Source organism: Eulemur rufifrons, chromosome 9 (assembly GCF_041146395.1).
Source record: "Eulemur rufifrons isolate Redbay chromosome 9, OSU_ERuf_1, whole genome shotgun sequence".
In the NCBI taxonomy this organism is placed as follows: domain Eukaryota; kingdom Metazoa; phylum Chordata; class Mammalia; order Primates; family Lemuridae; genus Eulemur; species Eulemur rufifrons.
The window spans coordinates 22330097-22350557 of NC_090991.1; the positions used below are offsets into that span (position 1 = coordinate 22330097).

Consider the following 20461-nt stretch of genomic DNA (forward strand, 5'->3'; position numbering starts at 1 on the left):
GATTGCGGTCTGGGGACAAATAGGGTCAGTGTCCCTGGCTTGGAAGGTCGGTCTCCAAACTAACAAACATCCGACAGGGTGGGCAGGCTCCGGGGTAGCCCGCGCAGCGCTGTACCCTCAATAAAGTGGCAAACTAGAGCCTCTATGGATTCTGTCCGCAGACGCGGAGGCTGCGGGGAGCGATTCCGTTTCCCATTTGCACAGGACTGTCCTAGGAGCCGGAAGGAAATCCTTCAGGATTAGTGCAGGACACCGGGGATGCTCGACTGTGGGGCTTTTGTAATCATAGACCCTCGCGTTCCCCTACCAGTGGGGCGTGGCGGACGTGGTGGTTCGGAGCTAAGCCTCTAGGAGGAGATCGGAGCTGTGACTTAAAGTTTGGCCCAGATCCGAAGGGGGCGAGCCTGTGCCTGCTTTGGTGGGGAAACAGAAACTGATTCTTAATCCGTCTGTGTGGCGCGGGGTGGGGAGGGGAGAGTTCCTGGGGCCGGATACCAGGCGAGCAGCTGTGTGAGCAGCCTGTGCCGGAAGTATTCATTTAAATGTCGCACGATTTAAACTCTTTTGTTTTAAAAAATGAGCAGTCACAAGTTTTATTACCTCCATGCAAGTGGAAGAAGAGGGAAATGTCACGATCCGCTCATTGCCTGATTATGAAAATTCACAGGTTTTTACAGTAGTCTCCCTTTATACAGGGGCTTATTCCAAGACCCTCAGTGGATGCCTGAAACCGCAGATAGTAGGAAATAGAGTATGTAGGAATTATATACTATGTTTTTTTCCCTATACTTTCACCTTTTCACTTAAAGGAAGCACTTTATGGCTTCTCTTTGTCATATTTGAATTGTCAGTGTCACTACTCTTGCTCTTTGGGGCCATTAGGTAAAGTAAGGGTTACTTGAACACAAGCACTGCTACAGTCAGTCAGTCAGTCTACTTAAGGGAAAGGGCAGGCAGTCGGGAGGTAGCACGTACAGGGTGGATGGCTGGACAAAGGGGTGTTTCACCGCCAGGGCTGGAGGGAGTGGAGAGCATGAGGGTTCGTCATGCTATTCAGAATGGGTGCAATTTAAAACTTCTTATTTCTGGAATTTTTCATTTAATATTTTTGTAGTGGGGTTGACCACAGTAACTGAAACCTTGGAAAAGGAAATCAAGGATAAGGAGGGACTACTGTATACCTATCAGTAAACAGAAATGGATTTCAGTATTATAGTCATGGCAACAGGACGTAAGTAAACAATCATTCATAAATCAGTATCTCTCAAGGCCGACGGGCACATTCACAGGCCAGAGCAATAGTCTCTGAAGACCAGGTGTGTCTTACTTAGAGGATTCCTTTCCTAGAAAAAAAAAAAAAATCTACAAGGACTATTTAATGGAGCAGAATACCTCCCGATTTTATGCACCTGTAAGGGGAAGAGAGAACATTTTCTTTTATTTTGCTGGAGTAATTTTCACTGGTGGTTAGGAGAGCCTGCTGTTTTCTACTGAGAGAAGACTCGGCAAGCTTGAGAAGTGTAAATGTGCCATATCCAAGGGAAATGGTAGGGCGTTATTATCAAGTGAATTTAGGGTGCATGTAAGGGTCTCTATCTGGAATATGCAGAATTTGAGACTCTAACACTAATCCTATCATAGAATTAGTGTCTATGGAAAAAAACAGTAATAGTCACAAAAATCTCCTGTTGATTTTAGAGCTAATTATATTACAATAAAATATTTTAAACCCATTTTTTCAAAATTCTCCATGTAAGTAGTTTTTAATAGCTTCATTGAGGTATTATTGACAGACAAGAAACTGCACATATTTAAAGTCTACAATGTGACACATTTTGATGTGTATGGAATCCTCACTGTAGTGGAGAGTGGACATATTATCTCCAGAATTTCCTTATGCCTTTCTGTAACACCTCCCTTCCGCTCCTCCCCCACCTGCCCAAGCAATTACAGATTGCTCTCTGACATTATACATTAGTTTGCATTTTCTAGAATTTGATGTAAATAGAGTCATATGATACGTGCCCTTTTATGTTTGGATTCTTTCACTCAGCATATTTATTTTGAGATTCATCCATTTGTGGGTAGCCATTTTGAAAACTCTTTTCCAAAATGATGGTACCACTTTATGTTCCTACCAGGAGTGTGTGAGGGTTCCCATTCCTCCACATCCTTGCCAATACTGCATATGGCTAGTCATGCTAACCAGTGTGTAGTGGTATCTCACTGAGGTTTTAATTGGCATTTCCCTAGTGACTAAAGATGTTGAATATAATTTCATGTGCTTATTTGTTATCCATATATCTTCTTCGGTGAAGTGTCTGTTCAAATCTTTTATCCATTTTTTAATTGCGTTGTTTCCTTATCATTAGGTTTTGGTTTGTTTTTGGTTTTGGTTTTGGTTTTGGTTTTGGTTTTGTTTGAGACAGGGTATATCGCTCTGTTATCCAGGCTGGAGTGCAGTTGGCCTCATCATAGCTCACTGCAACCTCGAACTCCTGGGCTCAAATGATCCTCCTGCTTCAGCCTCCCAAGTAGCTGGGACTACAGGCGCACCTGGCTACCACACCTGGCTAATTTTTCTATTTTTTGTAGAGATGGGGTCTCGCACTTGCACAGGCTGGTCTTGAACTCCCGACTTCAATTGATCCTCCCACTTCGGCCTCCCAGAGTGCTAGGATTGCAGGCGTGAGCCACCTGACCCAGGCCTTATTATTAGTTTTTGAGTACTCTGTACATAATCTAGAGTAACAACCTCTCTGGCAGTTAGCCAACAGTGGTTAGGACTTGGCCAATAACTGGCCACTCCCCTAATTTTTGCTCCCACTTCCAACTGAGGACCAACCACAGAAAGCCAAATATGTTTTCCAAACTAATCATGCAGGGCACCCCATTCCGAGTTAGCCTGACTGCAGCGTCCCTGTGACAACAACCTCGAATCACACGATACCTGAGCCTTCCATTTTGGTCATTATAAAGCTTTCCCACTGCCCTGCCTGGTTTTGAGTCTCTGCCAAATGCAAGTGATGGTGGCTGACTCCCTTATTATAGTGAGCTCTGAATAAATAGCCTCTGCTTGTTCCCATCTGTGTAGTCTTCACTAATATCCACAGTTTTCCTGGAGCTTCCACCAATATACCATCTGCACTTCCTATCACTGCGGACCCCAGCCTTCAAACCAGGTGTGTTACCTACAGAGGCCATTGGTGCCTCGCCGCTAGCAGCCTGTTGAGCGTGTGCTGATGTGGTAAGTCAGCACTGGCTCTGAACTTCTCTTTTTTGTGTGTTGAGTTCCTCAGCTATTAATATGTATGCTCAGTTTGGTACCTGGGTTTTATTACTGGGTTTGGTAATTAGTTCCATTTGTTTAGCATCCTTGGTGGAATCAAGACGTTCCTTTCCATTCCTTTTTGCTTTCTTTTGTATTAGTTTGTGTTGTGCCATTTAAACAGTGTTTGTCCTGGGAAGGAGAATGACAGGGTAGAACACAGGCCTAGGCTCCATAAACCTGTTCCATTGGCCGCACAGACAGCGAGTTTGTGGTTCTCCCTGAACTGGTGTCCGCTTGGAAAAACTTTGCTGTGAGTCACCAGTAAAACCAGATGAGGTTGTCCTTCCATCTTGAGTATTTGATCTTCACTGTGATCCAGGGAGAGTGTTCGCTCTGGTTTTCCACCTTCTGGGAAAGGGCACAGATTATCATATCTGTGTTCAGAGGCGGCCAACTGTAAGGCTGGGGACCTCAGACACGAAGTGTACAAGCATTGCATTCCTACCGACAGTCGCCAGCTCGCATGGGGTCTAGATCCTCCCTCTTCAGGAAAAACTGCTTCTTACATGCACAATGCTACCTTGTGCACCTGCCTTCCTAAATGTCATACCTTCAAGGATGATTTGGGCCTTCAGTGGCCACTTTGGGGAACATTTGACTGGAAAAAAACTGTTCATTTGAGAGGCACCTTAGAAAAGTAAAAGGAATACGATTTCTCAGAACGAATTGGGTAGCAGTTTTTGATTGGTATGCAGAGGTCTCCAAATGAGATTCTGAAGCAGAAATTGTTTCATTAAAAGATTCTTTGCCCAAAGCTCATGAGCAATTTGACACACTGAAGCAACAACCAATAAGAATCATATCCCTAGTAAATCCTTCCCGTCCTTGCCGTCCATTTGCCTCCTGGTATCCAGCTCTCTCTTTTCCCCTGTATCTCTGATCTCTCTCCTGCACTTCAGTCAACTCCTCCCTTGTCTTCCCTTTGTCTAGACCCCTTCCTTCCTTTTTTTTTTTTTTTTTTTTTTTTGAGACAGAGTCTCACTTTGTTGCCCAGGCTAGAGTGAGTGCCGTGGCGTCAGCCTAGCTCACAGCAACCTCAAACTCCTGGGCTCAAGCGATCCTCCTGCCTCAGCCTCCCGAGTAGCTGGGACTACAGGCATGCGCCACTATGCCCGGCTAATTTTTCTATATATGTATTTTTAGTTGTCCATATAATTTCTTTCTATTTTTAGTAGAGACGGGGTCTCGCTCTTGCTCAGGCTGGTCTCGAACTCCTGACCTTGAGCGATCCACCCGCCTCGGCCTCCCAGAGTGCTAGGATTACAGGCGTGAGCCACCGCGCCCGGCCTAGACCCCTTCCTTTTAACCAAGAACTCTCTTAAAACTCCAAAATGCCAGGTGCCTCTGAAGATCTGTCCTTCTCATTGAGCCAAGGAAGCAGGCAACTATAGACTAAACCTTGGACGAAGCTGAATTAAAAGCTGTGCTTAAGCACTTCCCCAAGCCCAGATAAGGTCAGTAAATGTTAATAGAAAAATTTAGAATTCTTTTGGTTGCATGTGACTCAGGGTTACCTAAGGTATATTAACTTGTACACGTCAGTTGGAAACTCAAATGCTAAATCCTGGAGGGCAAAAGCTGATTGGATTGATTCAGAAAGGGACCTACGGGATCCCTCTTTCCATAGTAAATCTTCGAGTAAAAAAATAAAAAGGCCCCAAAAGTAGGGTCTCTTAAAAACCATACCCAACATATTTCCAATAAAAAGCGATTGGACCATATATTATTTTTTGAGACACAGTCTTGCTCTGTCACCTGGGCTAGAGTGCAGTGGGTCATCGTAGCTCACTGCAACCTCAAACTCCTGAGCTCAAGTGATCCTCCTGCCTCAGCCTCCCGAGTAGCTGGGACTACAGGCACGCATCACCATGCCCGGCCAATTTTTCTAGGACCATAATTTAATCATGCAAACACAGAAAAGATGAATTTAGAGACGATTTTTCAGGCTAGACTAGGAAATAACTTGCAACAACATTGAGGAGTTAAAGAAGATGCTGACGTAGCCGCAGCCTTTCATCTCATTTTGTCAATGGAGTTAAAGCTGAATTGGAGACTTAATTCGAAAACAGAAATTAGAATGGAAAATAGCCCCTTTGTCCGAATAATAACATTTTGAAAGGGCTTTAGAACCAGTGTGAGACAGGATTCAAAATAAATTTGTGTCCCACTTCCCAACACAACCTCTGCAGCAAACAGTCAGGGAAGCCAAACCAGTTGGCCAAAAGCCGTCAGGACTTGGCCAGTAACTACTGGCTTCCCTAATTTTTGCCCCTGCTTCCAACTCAGGACCAACCAGAGAAGGTCAAATATATTCTCCAAACCAATCATGTAGGACGCCCCATTTCTAGCAAGGCTACTTCCACCTTCCCCACGACAACAATCTCAAATCAGAGCATACTTGAAGCCTTCCTTTTTCCCCCCACTATAGAGCTTCCCCACACCTGTGCCTGCCTTTGAGTCTCTGCCAAATGCAAATGATAGTGGCTGACTCCCTTGATACAGCGAGCTCTGAATAAATATCCTCTGCTTGTTTTCATTGGGGCAGTCTTTATTTATTTCCACATGGTTTTAGGTTTTACATTCGGGCCTATAGCATTTTTTGAGCACATGTCTATAAATGGTGCAAACTATGGATTGAAGTTTATTTCTTTTGCATATGAATATCTAACTCTTCCAGTCCATTTTGTTAAAAAGACTACACTTTCTCTACTCTGTACCCTTTTTGAAGGTTAGTTGTCCGTATACGTGTGGGTCTGTTTCTAAACTCTTCATTCTGTTCCATGGATCTATTTATGTCTCTATACCCATACCACATGATCTTGATTACTGTAACTTTCTAATAATGCTTGAAATCAGTTAATTTTAGTACTCCAATTTTGTTCTTCTTTTAAAGGGATTTATGTTTTAAAAAATCTTGTGTATTTACCCATGTAGTTACCATTTCTGATGCTCTTCACTGCTTTGTGTACTTTTAAACTGTATCATTTTTTTCCTGCCTGAAGCACTTTCTTTTACATTTCTTGTATTGCAGTCCTCCTGTTAATGAATTCTTTCAGTGTTTGTATGTCTGAGAAAGTTATTATTTCACCTTGATTTTGAAAATTAATTTTAAAAAATGGAGGTGAAATTCACATAGCATAAAACTAACCATTTTAAAGTGAACAAATCAGTGTCATTTTAGTACAATGACAATGTTGTGCAACTGCTCCCTCTATAAAGCTGCAAAACACTGTCATGACTTCTTAATCAAACCCCATTAAGCAGTTACTCCTCATTTCCCTCTTCCCCCAGTTCCCGGAAACCACCAATCTCATTTCTGTTTCAGCGACTTTATTCATTCTGGACATTTCACATAAATGGAATCTTACAGTATGTGACCTTTTGTGTGTGGCTCCTTTCACTAAGCATGTTTGCCAGGCTCATCCACACTGAAGCATCATTCAGTGCATCGTTCCTTTCTGTGGCTGAATAATATTCTGTTTTATGGATATAGCACCATTTGTTTATCCATTCTTCTGTTGATAGACGTTTGGCTGTTTCTACCTTTTGGCTACTGTAAATAGTGCTGATATGAACATTTGTAACTTGCTGAGTCTCAAGGATTTGTTTGAGTGCCTAGTTTCAGTTCTGCTGGGTATGTACCTAAGAGTGGAACTGCGGGGTCATGTTAATTCTATGTCTAATATTTTGAAGAACAGCCAAACTGTTTTCCACTGTGTCTGTACATTTTTACATTCTCACCATCAATGTATGAGGGTACCAATTTCTCCACATCCTCACCAACACTTGTTATTTTCAGTTTTTTTTTTCATTATAACCATCCTAGTGGCTATGAAGTGGTATCTCATTGTGGTTCTGATTTGGTTTTTCCTAATGACTAGTGTTGTTGAGCATAATTTCATGGGCTTATTGGCCAAGTGTAAATCTTCTTTGGAGAAACATCTATTCAAGTTCTTTGTTCATTTAAAAAATTGTATTGTTTCTCTTTTTGTTATTGAGTTACCTTCAGTTTTAAAAGGTATTTTCACTGAGTGTAGAATTCTAGGTTGACAGGTATTTTTTTTCTTTAAGTGGTTTAAAGATCGCTTGAGGCCAGGAGTTCAAGACCAGCCTGAACAATGTAGTGAGACCCTGTCTCTACAAAAAAAAAAAAAAAAAAAAAAAAAAAAAGAAAGAAAGAAAAGAAAAGAAAGAAAGAAAGAGAAAAATTAGCCAGGTGTGGTGGCATGGTGACACGCATGTATAGTCCCAGCTACTTGGAGGCTGAGGCAGGAGGATCTCTTGAGCCCAAGAGTTTGAGGTTGCTGTGAGCTAGGCTGACACCACTGCATTTCAGACTGGGAGACAGAGCAAGATTCTGTCTCCAAACAAACAAACAAAAAATAGGTTGTAATTTTCCCAAAGACACAAAGCTAGCAAATACTGGGGGAAGAGTGTAAACTCGGGTTTTTCTCCTTCTACGGCCCAAGCCATTTACTATTGCACCATGCCATCTTCCTTTAGGTTATTGCCTTGTAGCACAGCTGCATGAAATTATTGGGTATTGAGATCAATCAAGTCATAAAAATCCCCCCTTTGAACTGATTACACACTTATCAAACAACCTTCTGAAATCTGGCTCCACATGTTCTATACCTACAGGAAGAGTGTCAGTTACTTTGAAATAAATGCCCGAGTTCCCTGACAGTTACATTTCTCACTGAACAGTAACCAAGTACCATTCTGGCTCAGACACTTCAGTCTATTTTGAGTTTTGGGTAGTAAATCAGTTTCCTTCAGGCCTGTCAACTTTGGGATCCTAAAAAAATTAGTTTTATGATCCTAGAAGACTAAGACTAGATTTGGGATACAGTTAAATTCACAAAGGACCTGCCATTCCAGTGGTGATTTTTGCCAGCTGGGACACGTGGCTTTTCCTGGCAATACCCCAACGTCAACTTAAGCTCTTTTTGCCAATGTTTATATTGTATATCTAAGATTTACTACCTACTGGATCTCAGATCCTTTTTTTCTACTAAAGTACATTTTTTGCAGCAGTGCTTAATGTTTTGTAGAGTTACTATGGAGCAAGCTGAATATGGACCAAGCTGTGTCCTGGTGCTGAGATGTTAGGCTCAGTCTTGTCTATGCCCTTCTAGCTGAAACTGCCCCTCAATGGCCTCTGCTCCCAGAAACCGAGCTAGGATATATATTTATATATATTTTTTTACAATATGGGAACCATTTGGGTCAGGAGAAGCTAAAAGATCTGCTCTATAGCAACAATAATAAATTGCCAACCCAATCAGATTGGTTCCTTCCCCAAATTGGACTATAAAACAATCTGAGGATCGACCAGGTCTCAGTGAGAGGAGAAAGACAAAGCACCAAGAAAAACAATAAACATCAGCACACTGCAGAGACACCTCTGAAAGCTTTCCAGTTGCTTTCCGGCTCCAGTCCACGAGTATCATTGTAAAACTTCTTATTTTCTGCAGGTGACCCGAGAGACCTTGCCACTTAGAGAACTTGGCAGAAAGTTACCAAAATCATAGCATAAAAATAACCCCTAGGCCGGGCGCGGTGGCTCATGCCTGTAATCCTAGCACTCTGGGAGGCCGAGGCGGGAGGATTGCTCGAGGTCAGGAGTTCAAGACCAGCCTGAGCAAGAGTGAGACCCCCGTCTCTACTAAAAATAGAAAGAAATTATCTGGACAACTAAAAATATATACAGAAAAAAATTAGCTGGGCATGGTGGCGCATGCCTGTAGTCCCAGCTACTCGGGAGGCTGAGGCAGGAGGATTGCTTGAGCCCAGGAGTTTGAGATTGCTGTGAGCTAGGCTGACGCCACGGCACTCTAGCCCGGGTGACAGAGTGAGACTGTGTCTTAAAAAAATAAAAAAATAACCTCTTGATCATTTCTGCGGTGGCAGTGGGCTTCTAGTGGACTTAGCTCCTCAACCTGCCCTACACACTTAATTCATGCGTGAATCTGGCCTCAAGTTATAAGGGAATAAATGAAGTGACTAAACTCAGAAGGGTGGCCTTAACCTGTTGATTTTCCTGCCTCCCTGTTCTTGTCCTATTCTAACAGTTCTGTCTTTCTGTTTTTCAGGAGAACATTTCAGGAAAAGACCTATTCAGGAATAGACCCAGTGCTGAGAAGATGAGTCTCAAGGTTGATTTGGAAACAAATTTTGCTGAGTATGTCCTAGATGTAGGAAAAATCATCCTTGGGACTCAGCAAAGGAGGGAAATGGACCCTCAACTGCAGGAGAAACAAAATGAAATCATCATGCAAGCAGTATGTGCTCTGCTGAATTCTGGTGGGGGCATGATCAAGGCTGAGATTGAGAACGAAGACTACGATCATGAAAGTCATGGAGTAGGGTTGGATTTGCCCTCGATTTTCAGAGGCTATTTAGATGCGATGCAGCAGGGAAAACTCTTTTTGATTTTTGTGAAATCATGGAACACAGAAGCTGGTGTACGAGTTGCTACTTTGTGCTCCAATTTGTACCACAGACAGAGAACATCTACTGATGTCATGGGTCCTTGGGAAGCTCTGGCGTTCCTCAAAGGGAGGACTAAGACTCCAGTGAATGTAAATGATTCCAATTCGTTACGTCCACAGGAAGCTCAGGGAGATGCACAATATGAAGGTAACATAGAGGCCTTGGCTGCTGCTTTATTTGATAGAGGACAGCTTCAGTATCTGGAAAAACTCAACTTTCCTGAGTCCACACATACTGCATTTATAATGTTCTCAGCAAATGTGTTACAATGTATTAAGGAGAGACTCCCCAAGTGTGTTTCTGCATTGGCAAATACTGAAGGAGGATATGCATTTTTTGGTGTGCATGATGAGACCCATCAAGTTATAGGATGTGAAAAACACAAAATAAAACTTACCACCTTGAGGGCTGCTGTTAATGGCTGTATTAAGAAGTTACCTGTCCATCATTTCTGCGCACAGAGGCGTGGGATACGATATGTGGTTAAATTCCTTGAAGTACACGATAAAGGGGCCCTCCATGGACATGTCTGTGCAATCAAGGTGGAGCGATTCTGCTGTGCGGTGTTTGCCAAAGATCCTAATTCCTGGCAGATGAAAGACTGCAGTGTGAAACAGCTGGCCACAAAAGAATGGATCGCTTGGATGATGGAAGCCGACCCAGGTCAGGGAGCAAGACCAACAATGATTGTAACGTTTGCTGGTGGTGGGCTGGACAGAGAGGAAAGGGTGTTATGGTATTCTTTGGAATCTGGGGGGACAGAGGTACTCTCTGAGTTGCAGATGCCTGATTTATTAACTCCTATAGATGCAGGAGGGGTCTCTCCCCTTCTTTCCCTCCACCATCCTGAATATTCTGCATTCAGCAGATGCCCTAGGCTGTAACCCCACTAGAGGTTGGTGCAGGGGGCTGTTTGACCTACTTATTTCTATTTCACATCCTTTGTCATGTTCATATTCTAATCTTTTCTTATCCTTCCCAATTACGAACTTGCACTAAATTATTCAGGAAATTCCTTTTTCACATGTACAGATACGTCCTCTTTAACTTACTATCACTTTCCTCAGACTTCTTACTCTTGTCTGGTTCCCTGGATTAGAGATTCTCCCTTTCTCATTGCCCCACTTCCATTTTTGAACCAAAAGATGACCAAACCATGGCTTTCCCTCTTTTTTTCCACATTTCCTTTTGGGAGACAAAACGTGATGCTAACCATTATTGAAAAGTCACAGAGCAGTGTTGGTGACATGCATCCACCTTGGCAAAGGAAAGACTGAGATGAAATTAGATAAAAGAAAATCAATGGTAGCTTCTTCAAAAGTCCAAAGAAAACAAAAGTCCATTTTAGAATCTGCTCAGAAGTCTATATCCATTGACCTTCACATCTTCTAATCATATTTCTTAAAAAAAATCACATTCTAAAAATATAAAAATGGTTTTCTTTCAATATAGTTAAATTAAAAAGTGTTGTTCCATGCTATTCTCCCCCGCCCCAGAAGAAACCTCAGTAGGCTTTCCTGAGCTGATTTGCAACATAAACACGAATATCTGTGGGCTGTGGTTTGAGTTATAAGACCAAGAGAAAGACTTTGCAACACAGCTCAGCTATAAGATGGGGTCTGACTTTTTGCATATTGAACCCTTGGTTCTTATTTCCCAAGATCTTTCCAGGTTTTCTGAGATGGTCCTTGAGCTGAGTTTGTCATCCGCCACACCCCGCAGCAGAGCTGTGTACACTCATAAGAATTTGGAATGTCTGAAAGAACGGCGGAATCGTTACTTTCCAGGTAATTTGTCATCTCTGGTTGCTTTGGAATGTGTTGATTGTTCATTTGTATGGGAAAAAAATTGACTCCTATTTTATATTTTATACAAAATCAGTTCCAGAAGGCGTAAGGACTTAAATATCACAAACAAACTTTTAGTAGAAAATGTACATGAGTAATTTTTGTCATTGGTGTAGGAAAGATTTCCTAAGCCAAACACAAAAGTACTAAACTGAAACAAAAAGATTGATACAATTAACTACATGAAGATTAAGGCTGGGTGTGGTGGCGTGTCACATGCCTGTAGTCCTTGCTACTTAGGAGGCTGAGGTAGGAGGATCGATTAAGCCCAGGAGTTCCAAGTTACAGTGAGCTATGATCGTGCCACTGTACTTCAGCTTGGGTGACAGAACGAGAACTTGTCTCATAATAAATAAATTAATTAAGTAAATAAGTAATAAAACGAAACAAAAAAACAACAATTCTAGCTTCAAGTTCATACTTCTTGCAACGAGAAATTTAAATTTATTTATTCCTGGGAAATAGCAGGGTCTCGCTGTTTTTAATAGAGAACTAACTCTTTGAATTTTCTAGTTTCTGTCTCTCAGAAAAGATGGATTTGTTTGGCTTTAAGTATTGGGAGAGTTTCTGAGAGACCAATGGCAAAAAAGTCCCTGCTACCATGGAGGCTGAGGTGGGAGGATCGCAAGAGCCCAGGAGTTTGAGGTTGTAGTGAGCTATGATTACAGCTCTCCAGCCTGGGAGACAGAGCACCAGTCTCTGAAAATAAATAAATAAATAGATAAGTAATAAATAAAATTAGGAACTCCTGTTCTTCAAAAGCTACCTTAAAGAAAGTGGAAAGATTTAACTACAAACTTGAAGAAGATGTTTGTAATCCATGTAGCTGACAAACGATTGGTATCAAAGACATATAAAGAACTTACATTAATACAATTTTTTTACACAAGCCGTGGATGTGATTTATACGAATTTTTAACAGTCCAAACAACCCAACAGAAAAATGGGCAATAGCTATAAAGATACATTTCTGAGAAAAGGAAGCGCATTTGTTCAATAAATTTATGAAGAAATGCTTAATCCATTAGTGATAAATGTTAATAAATTTAGTATAGTCACCCCGTGGAATATTATTCAGCAGTGAAAATGAACACAGTATACAGCTATGTGCAAGCACAGGACTGAATCTGAGTAATGTCTATGTATATCTTGTCACAATCTTTATCCTGGATTTACCTGATTCTTCTATTGATTGTACAGTATTTCATAATATTCCTAAACATAAATGTTCTTATATTTAGCTGTTGTTTATTGTGGAGTATATTATATGTACAGAAAGTGCATAGATATAATTGAATAAGTAATTGTACAATGAAGCCTATGTAACCAACACCCAGGTTAAAAAACAAAAAAGAACTTTGCAAACACCCCTGCCATCATTTGTTTAACAGTGTCTTTTTTGATAGACTTTTAGATGATGTCTAACTTTTTCTATTTTAAACAGTGCTACAAGATACATTTTTTCTACAAAATACTTGAGGTATTCTTTAAGAATAAATTCCAAGCAGTAGCAATGGTTTGTAATTTTGATGAACATCGCCAAATTGTAATTCAAAACATATACCCAAATACACTTTCACCAACATGGTGTTATCACAGTGTTTCTCTTCTAGAAGAATCTTAGAATCGTTTTGCCCTATCAAAAAGAAAAAAAGTTAATCTGAGGTCATTTTGATGGCAATTACCTGAAATCAATAAATAAATTTGGAAAGAACTGTCATTTTTACAACAGTGAATTTTCTCATAGTTGAGCATGGAATATTTAGGAATTGACTCAAGTCTTCTTGTACCATATTTTGTGAAACTTAAAACATCACACTATTGTTTTATTTAACACTAATAAAGAAAATATTTCCAGTTAAGCTATAAGATGGAGTCTGACTTCAGAGATATTAAAGTGCATTTATAACCAATGAAATGTGGTATATCTCTCAATTGTTTCAAAATTTTATCCATATTGTTACTGTGTATGTTACATTTATTCCCAGAATGGGATCCTTATGTGATAATAATTTCTGATTATGAATTGCTAGCATGTAGGAAAACTCTCAGTTTTAGTATATGCATTGTTCCATTTCCAAAAATTTTACTTAACAATCTTATTAATGCAAAAACAAAGATAATTTTGAACTAACTCTTCCTATATTTATATATTTCGCTTTTTTGTACTTGTTTCGGTTCTTTGGCCAATTATTCCAGAACAATGTTAAATCAAAGTAGTAGTAGGACATGCCCTGGGTTTAGTCCACTTTCATAGAAAATAACTATAGTATTTCTCAGCCCAGACTTTGCTGCTTTGTCCAGTTGCTTCCTGGACAGCTTGATGTGGCACAGGTATCCCAAACTGAGCATTTCCAAAATCGATCTCTCACTCTGGCAATCTGCTGTTTTTTCTGTATACTCTGCATATTATTCTATATTAATTATTATTTTGCTACTATTTCTCTACATTATCTCTATCAGTTGGAGAGTTCATCCTGCATCCAGCCAAGCACAGAAATCTGGATTTATCCTTGAGTCTTCTCTCTATGCTGAATTTGAAATTTAAATTTTGTGTGCATTTGATTTTTTTTCTTGAAAGAGAGTTCTTCCTTTTAGCTAGATTTCAGATTTGGGCTTGTGACCCCAAAAGGTTTAAGAACATTATATATATTATATATAATGTAAATAATATATAATACATATTATATATAATATATAAAAGCTTTTTAAAAGGTACTTTTAAAAATATTTTTAAAAATTTACATACATAAAATAAGACTTTTTGTTATGTAGTCCTAAGGGTTTTAAAACACATATAGATTTGTGTTCACCACCACCATGGTCAACATACAGAACAGGCTGGGTGCGGTGGCTCATGCCTGTAATCCTAACATTTTGGGAGGCCAAGGCAGGAGGATGGCTTGAGCCCAGGAATTTGAGACCAGCCAGAGCAACATAGTAAGCCCCTCATCTCTATAAAAAATTTAAAAATTAGCCGGATGTGGTGGCAAACACCTGTAGTCCCAGCTACTTGGGAGGCTGAGGCAGGAGGATCGCTTGAACCCATGAGTTTGAGGTTGCTGTGAGGTATGATTACACCACTGTACTCTAGCCTGGGTGACAGAGTGAGACTCTGTCTCAAAAAAAAAAGATACAGAACAGTTCTATCACTCCCAAAAAATCTCTTTCAAGCTGCCCCTTTGCAGTCAAACTCTGCCCCCATCCCTAACCTCTGGCAACGATCAATCTGTTCTCTATACCTATAGTTTTGCTTTACAAAATGGCACATAGGTAAAACCGTACAGTATGTAATCTTTGCTAGGTATTGAGATGGCGGTTCAGTGCCTTCCTCCCTATCCTCATCTCCACCTCTTTGCTTCTCACTTTAGACGTCAGCAACACAAACTGCTCGGAGTTACCTGAATGGACCTTGCTGTTTCTTTTCCCTGGGCTTGCTCCTGTCCCCCGTCTTGACTGTGTCTCTAGTCTCCCATCCTTCAACTGGGTAACTCAAAGTCAGCCTTTAGGAATCAGCTCAGGTGTCTTCTTCTTCATAAAGACTTTCATATTTTCCTCTTTCCTAAACTATACCTTTCCTTGGTATTCACATCATACTTTGTGTACTTCTTTCCAGTTGTATGTACCACTTTGCATCTTAATTATTGTTGTCTCTGTTTATACCAGCCCATTACCAGCTCCATCAGACTAAGAATTGCTGTATCTTTTTGTTACTAATGTATAACCTGTTAACACATGGTAGGGTCCAAATGTTGATTGAATCTACTATCTATGGTGATGATCACTAGCTTGTCTAATGATTCTCTAATTTATTCCAATTTTTCTCTGTCTAGTATTACCAGATAGAGTGGTATATACTCCGGAAAGCCTCTACAAGGAACTTTTCTCACAACATAAAGGACTCAGAGAATTAATAAATAAAGAAATGCGCTCTGTCTCGCAAGGAATATTGATTTTTTCTCAAAGTTGGGCTGTGGATTTAGGTCTGCAGGAGAAGCAGGGAGTCATCTGTGAAGCTCTTCTAATTTCCCAGAACAATACCCCAATCTTCTATTCCGTCTTCAGCAAGTTGGATGCGGGGTGCAAGGGCTATTCTATGATAGTTGCCCATTCTCTGAAGCAGAAGCTGGTGAACACAGGTGGATACACTGGAAGATTATGCATCATTCCTTTGGTCCTCCTGCTCAATCCTGATAGAACATCACAGACTCATTATGGTTCGGATTTGCAAATTTACCCCGAGTCCTATAACCTTACAACCACTCAGGACATGGAAACTCTGTTACAGTCGCTTGTGATAGTCTTATTTGGGTTTAGATCCTTCTTAAGTGAGGAGGTGGGCTCTGAGGTTTTGCACCTACTTACAGATAAACAGTATGAGTTGCTTTCAAAGAACCTTCGCAGGACTAGACAGCTGTTTGTTCATGGCTTGCCTGGATCGGGGAAGACTATCCTAGCTCTTAAAATCATACAGAAGATCAGGAATGTGTTTCACTGTCAACCAGATCACATTCTCTACATCTGTGAGAACGAGCCCCTAAAGAAGTTTGTAAGGTACGCAGTCTGTCTCTGTTCACTTTCTTTTCCTGAGAAACTTTGGCTAGTGTGGCTTTAAGTTTACATGCTAAGATTCACATTGTTTTTACCATGTCCAGAGGAATTTAAGAATAGAATTGGCTTTCTTTGTTTTAATGGGGAAACTTGACTTTGTTTCTTACATTTTCAGCACGAAAAACATCTGCCAGGCAGTGACCCGGAAAACGTTCATGAGAGATGACTTTCAACATATTCAACATATTGTCATTGATGAAGCTCAGAACTTCCGCACTGAAGATGGGAACTGGTACGGGAAGGCAAAAAACATCACTCAGAAAGCTGAGGATTGCCCAGGAATTCTCTGGATCTTTCTGGACTATTTCCAGACCAGCCACATGTATTGCAGTGGCCTCCCCCATCTCTCAGACCAGAACCCAAGAGAACAACTCGCCAGAGTATTCCGCAGTGCAGATCCAATAGCCAACTACCTGCAACAGGTAATGCAGGAGATCAGAGAAAATTCTCCACCCAACCTACAGATGCTCCTTGAACCTGAATGGCCTCAGGGTATACCAGGCAACTTAGACATTATTAGAAACTTGAACTTGGGGAGTATGGTGAAGTTTGTGGCAGATAAGTGCCATTTTTTCTTCAGGAATGGTTATTCTCCCAGAGATATTGCTGTGCTTTTAAGCAAAAGAAGTGAAGTGGACAAATGTAAAGATAAGCTACTATTAGCAATGAGGAAGAGAAGAACGTTTCAGCTCAACCGGGAGGCCCATCTGTTAATACAGATCAAGGATGCATCAGATATTTTGAGTAATAGTATTGTATTGGACAGTGTCCGTCGATTTTCGGGCCTAGAAAGAAATATCGTGTTTGGAGTCAACCCAGCGGCTGCTGAAACAGCTGTTTCCCGCAATCTTCTGGTCTGTCTGTCTTCCAGGGCAAGGAAACATCTGTATATTTTGTATGTTTCTATCTGATGGAAAACCCCAAAGAAATAATTAGGTAGCTCTGACCTCTAGTTAATTGTGAAACTATTTAATCTAAACATTAAAGCATCAAATATTTAATGAGCATTTACTTACTAAGCCATATATTCCTCCAGGTGCTGGGGATTGAGGATGAGTGACAAACAAGACATCAGAGTCCTCCTTTGGGGCAGAGGCAGAACACAGACAAGTAAACAAATACAAAGAATTTCCAATAGTAATTAGGGATGTCAGTAATTAGAGGGCCCTGAGACTTAACGATAGTGTGTGTGCATGTGCGTGCGCGCATGTGTGTATGTGTGTGAGGGGGGGTAGGAGGTGGAGGGATTGGTTATTTAGGGTGGTATGGAAGTGCTGAATAAGGAAAGAACTAGTCACAAGATCTCTGAGGTATATGTGCCAGGCAGACACCAGGTATTAGGTCATTAAATATGAAATGTCCTATTTTGAATCAGAAGTGTAGTTTATTATATCTCCAACAAGAAGCAGTACAATTAATCAAAATATGCAACTAAGCTATTGACACAGTTTTGCCATCTTAATGGTAGCTCGTTTATGCCAGCAGTGAAGAAGCCTGGAGATAAGTGGCGATGACATTCGGAAAGGCATTTTCTGCAGCAGGTTGAGAATTGAATATTTATCCTTGCAAGAGGTGGCCCAAGGCCTGGAAAAAGTGATAGTCAGTTGGTGCAAGGTCTGGTGAATATGGTGGATGACAGAGAGTTTCCAAGTCCCTGTAGTTTGAGCAGTGTTGTTTGTGTAACATGTCGTTGAGTGTTGTCTTGCAAGAGGATTGGCTTGTCTCTATTGACCAATCTCAGCTGCTTAATCACAAGCATCCGCATCATGTCATCCAACTGGTTGCAGTAGACATCCGCTGTAATCCATTGACCGGGTTTCATGAAGCTATAGTGGATAATAGCAGTTCTGGACCACCAAGCAGACACCATTAGCTTTTTTTGATGAATATTTGCTTTTGGACTGTGTTTCGGCACTTTATCACTATCTAATCATTATGCCAAACACTTGTGATTGTCAAAAAGAATTCATTTTTCTTCACATGTAACAATATGGTGTAGAAATGGTTCACCTTTATGTCATGGCAGCAAAGAAAGGCAAGTTTTGAGACAATTTCTCTTCTGACGTTTGTTTAATTCATGAGGAACCCATCTATCCAGCTTCTTTACCTTGCTGATTTGTTTCAAATTGTCCAATATTTTTGGAATAGTAACATCAAACCTTGCTGCTAATTCATGCGTAGGTCGAGATGGATTCGCTTCCACTACAGCTTTTAGCTCATCATTATCCGCTTGGTCTCAGGTCACCCACGTGGCTCATTTTCAAGAATAAAATCACCAGAACAGAACTTCTCAAACCATCGATATACTGGGCGTTCATTAACCACATCCTTCCCAAACACTTCGTTGATATTTCCAGCTGTCTATGCTGCATTGGTTCCATGGCAGAACTCATATTAGGAAATAACACAAATTTTTGACTTAGCTATGGTTTCACAAAAATTGCTCTAAAAACAAATTTGAAAGATAATCACAAGCCAAATGTGTGTTTGAAAGACTGAGGATGTACCTACACAATAAAAATAAAACAAAAAGTGTCAAAATGAAATGTAAATGATACCAACTGTCAAACTTAGTACTTAAGGAAATCGGACATTTCATACTTAATAACCTAATTTTTTAAAATTGTTTTTAACACAGCTGATATGGTTTAGATGTTTGGTCCCTCCAAATCTTATGTTGAAATTTGATCCCCAGTGTTGAACGTGGAGCCTGGTGGGAGGTATTTTGGTCACGAGGGCAGATCCCTCATGAGTGGCATTTTGCCCTCCCAATAATGAGTGAGTTCTTGCTTTACCAGTTCTCACAAAAGCTCGTTGTTTAAAAGAAGCTGGCACCTCCTCCTGCCTCTCTTGCTCCCACTCTTTCCACGTGACACACCTGCTCCTCTTTCAACTTCCACTTTGATTGGAAGCCCCTGAAGCCCTCACTGGAAACAGATGCTGGCGCCATGCTTCTTGTACAGTCTGCAGAACCGTGAGCCAAATAAACCTCTTTTCTTTATAAATTACCCAGCCACAGGGCATTTCTTTATAGCAGCGCAAAATGGACTAATACAACAGCCATATGCAGAAATGCTTGAATGGCATGGGCAAGGAGAATCGAAAGGGTAGAGGGGTAGTGTGCCTGCCCTTGCAGGAGCCAGGAATGGGTGAGACATATTTCTTTTTTTTTTTTTTTTGAGACAGAGTCTCACTTTGTTGCCCAGGCTAGAGTGAGTGCCATGGCGTCTGCCTAGCTCACAGCAACTTCAAACTCCTGAGCTCAAGGGATCCTCCTGTCTCAGCCTCCCGAGTAGCTGGGACTACAGGCATGCACCACCATGCCCGGCTAATTTTTTCTATATATATTTTTAGCTGTCCATATAATTTCTTTCTATTTTTAGTAGAGATGGGGTCTCGCTCTTGCTCAGGCTGGTCTCGAACTCCTGAGCTCAAACGATCCGTCCACCTCGGCCTCCCAGAGTGCTAGGATTACAGGCGTGAGCCACCGCGCCCGGCCGAGACATATTTCATAATGTAAGAACCCAAGCTACACATTGTAATTTTTTGCAGGACCACATTATATTAGTTTATTATTTTCCACTTTTTCTTTTAATGGTGTTAGCGTTTTGGATCACTGTCTTTTAATATACTTTATGTGTGCCTTTTGGTTATTTGGAATCTCTGCTCTTTTGGTCTGCTTTCATATGATTCCTGTGGAGAATCTTAGGTGACTACATGGAGAGAAGAGTGCCACAGTCCCCCAGGAAGACACACTGTGTTTTGTTTTTGTTTTTTTTGTTTTTTTTTTTGAGACAGAGTCTTGCTTTGTTGCCCAGGCTAGAGTGAGTGCCGTGGCATCAGCCTAGCTCACAGCAACCTCAAACTCCTGGGCTTAAGCGATCCTACTGCCTCACTCAGCCTCCCGAGTAGCTGGGACTACAGGCATGCGCCACCATGCCCGGCTAATTTTTTTCTATATATATTTTAGTTGGCCAGATAATTTCTTTCTATTTTTAGTGGAGACGGGGTCTCGCTCTTGCTCAGGCTGGTCTCGAACTCCTGACCTTGAGCGATCCACCCGCCTCGGCCTCCCAGAGTGCTAGGATTACAGGCGTGAGCCACCGCGTCCGGCCCACACTGTGTTTTATTAATTGATTTTAAGATGACAGAGGGCCTAAGGGGATGAATGTACTGG

General features: G+C 41.1%; 1 protein-coding gene across 2 annotated transcripts; it reads left to right on the top strand.

Moving 5' to 3' along the window:
• Positions 1-9445: 9445 nt before the first annotated feature.
• SLFN5 (schlafen family member 5) lies at positions 9446-17364 on the top strand. Of its 2 annotated transcripts, XM_069481028.1 has the most exons (4): positions 9446-10489; positions 11488-11613; positions 15507-16227; positions 16394-17364. In XM_069481028.1, the coding sequence occupies exons 1-4, from the start codon at positions 9478-9480 to the stop codon at positions 17193-17195; spliced, it is 2661 nt and encodes an 886-aa protein (XP_069337129.1). In that variant the 5' UTR covers positions 9446-9477; the 3' UTR covers positions 17196-17364. The 2 variants fall into 2 exon arrangements, with proteins under 2 accessions (XP_069337129.1, XP_069337130.1); XM_069481029.1 differs by lacking the exon at positions 15507-16227 and having other exon boundaries at positions 16394-16425.
• The last annotated feature ends 3097 nt before the right edge of the window (positions 17365-20461 follow it).

Bases quoted from the DNA above. Each gene is read 5' to 3' on its own strand.
- SLFN5 (XM_069481028.1), top strand. From the start codon at position 9,478: ATGAGTCTCAAGGTTGATTTGGAAACAAATTTTGCTGAGTATGTCCTA. The intron at 11,614-15,506 runs GTAATTTGTCAT...TTCTCTGTCTAG, and splicing joins GCGGAATCGTTACTTTCCAG to TATTACCAGATAGAGTGGTA. The intron at 16,228-16,393 runs GTACGCAGTCTG...TGTTTCTTACAT, and splicing joins CCCCTAAAGAAGTTTGTAAG to TTTCAGCACGAAAAACATCT.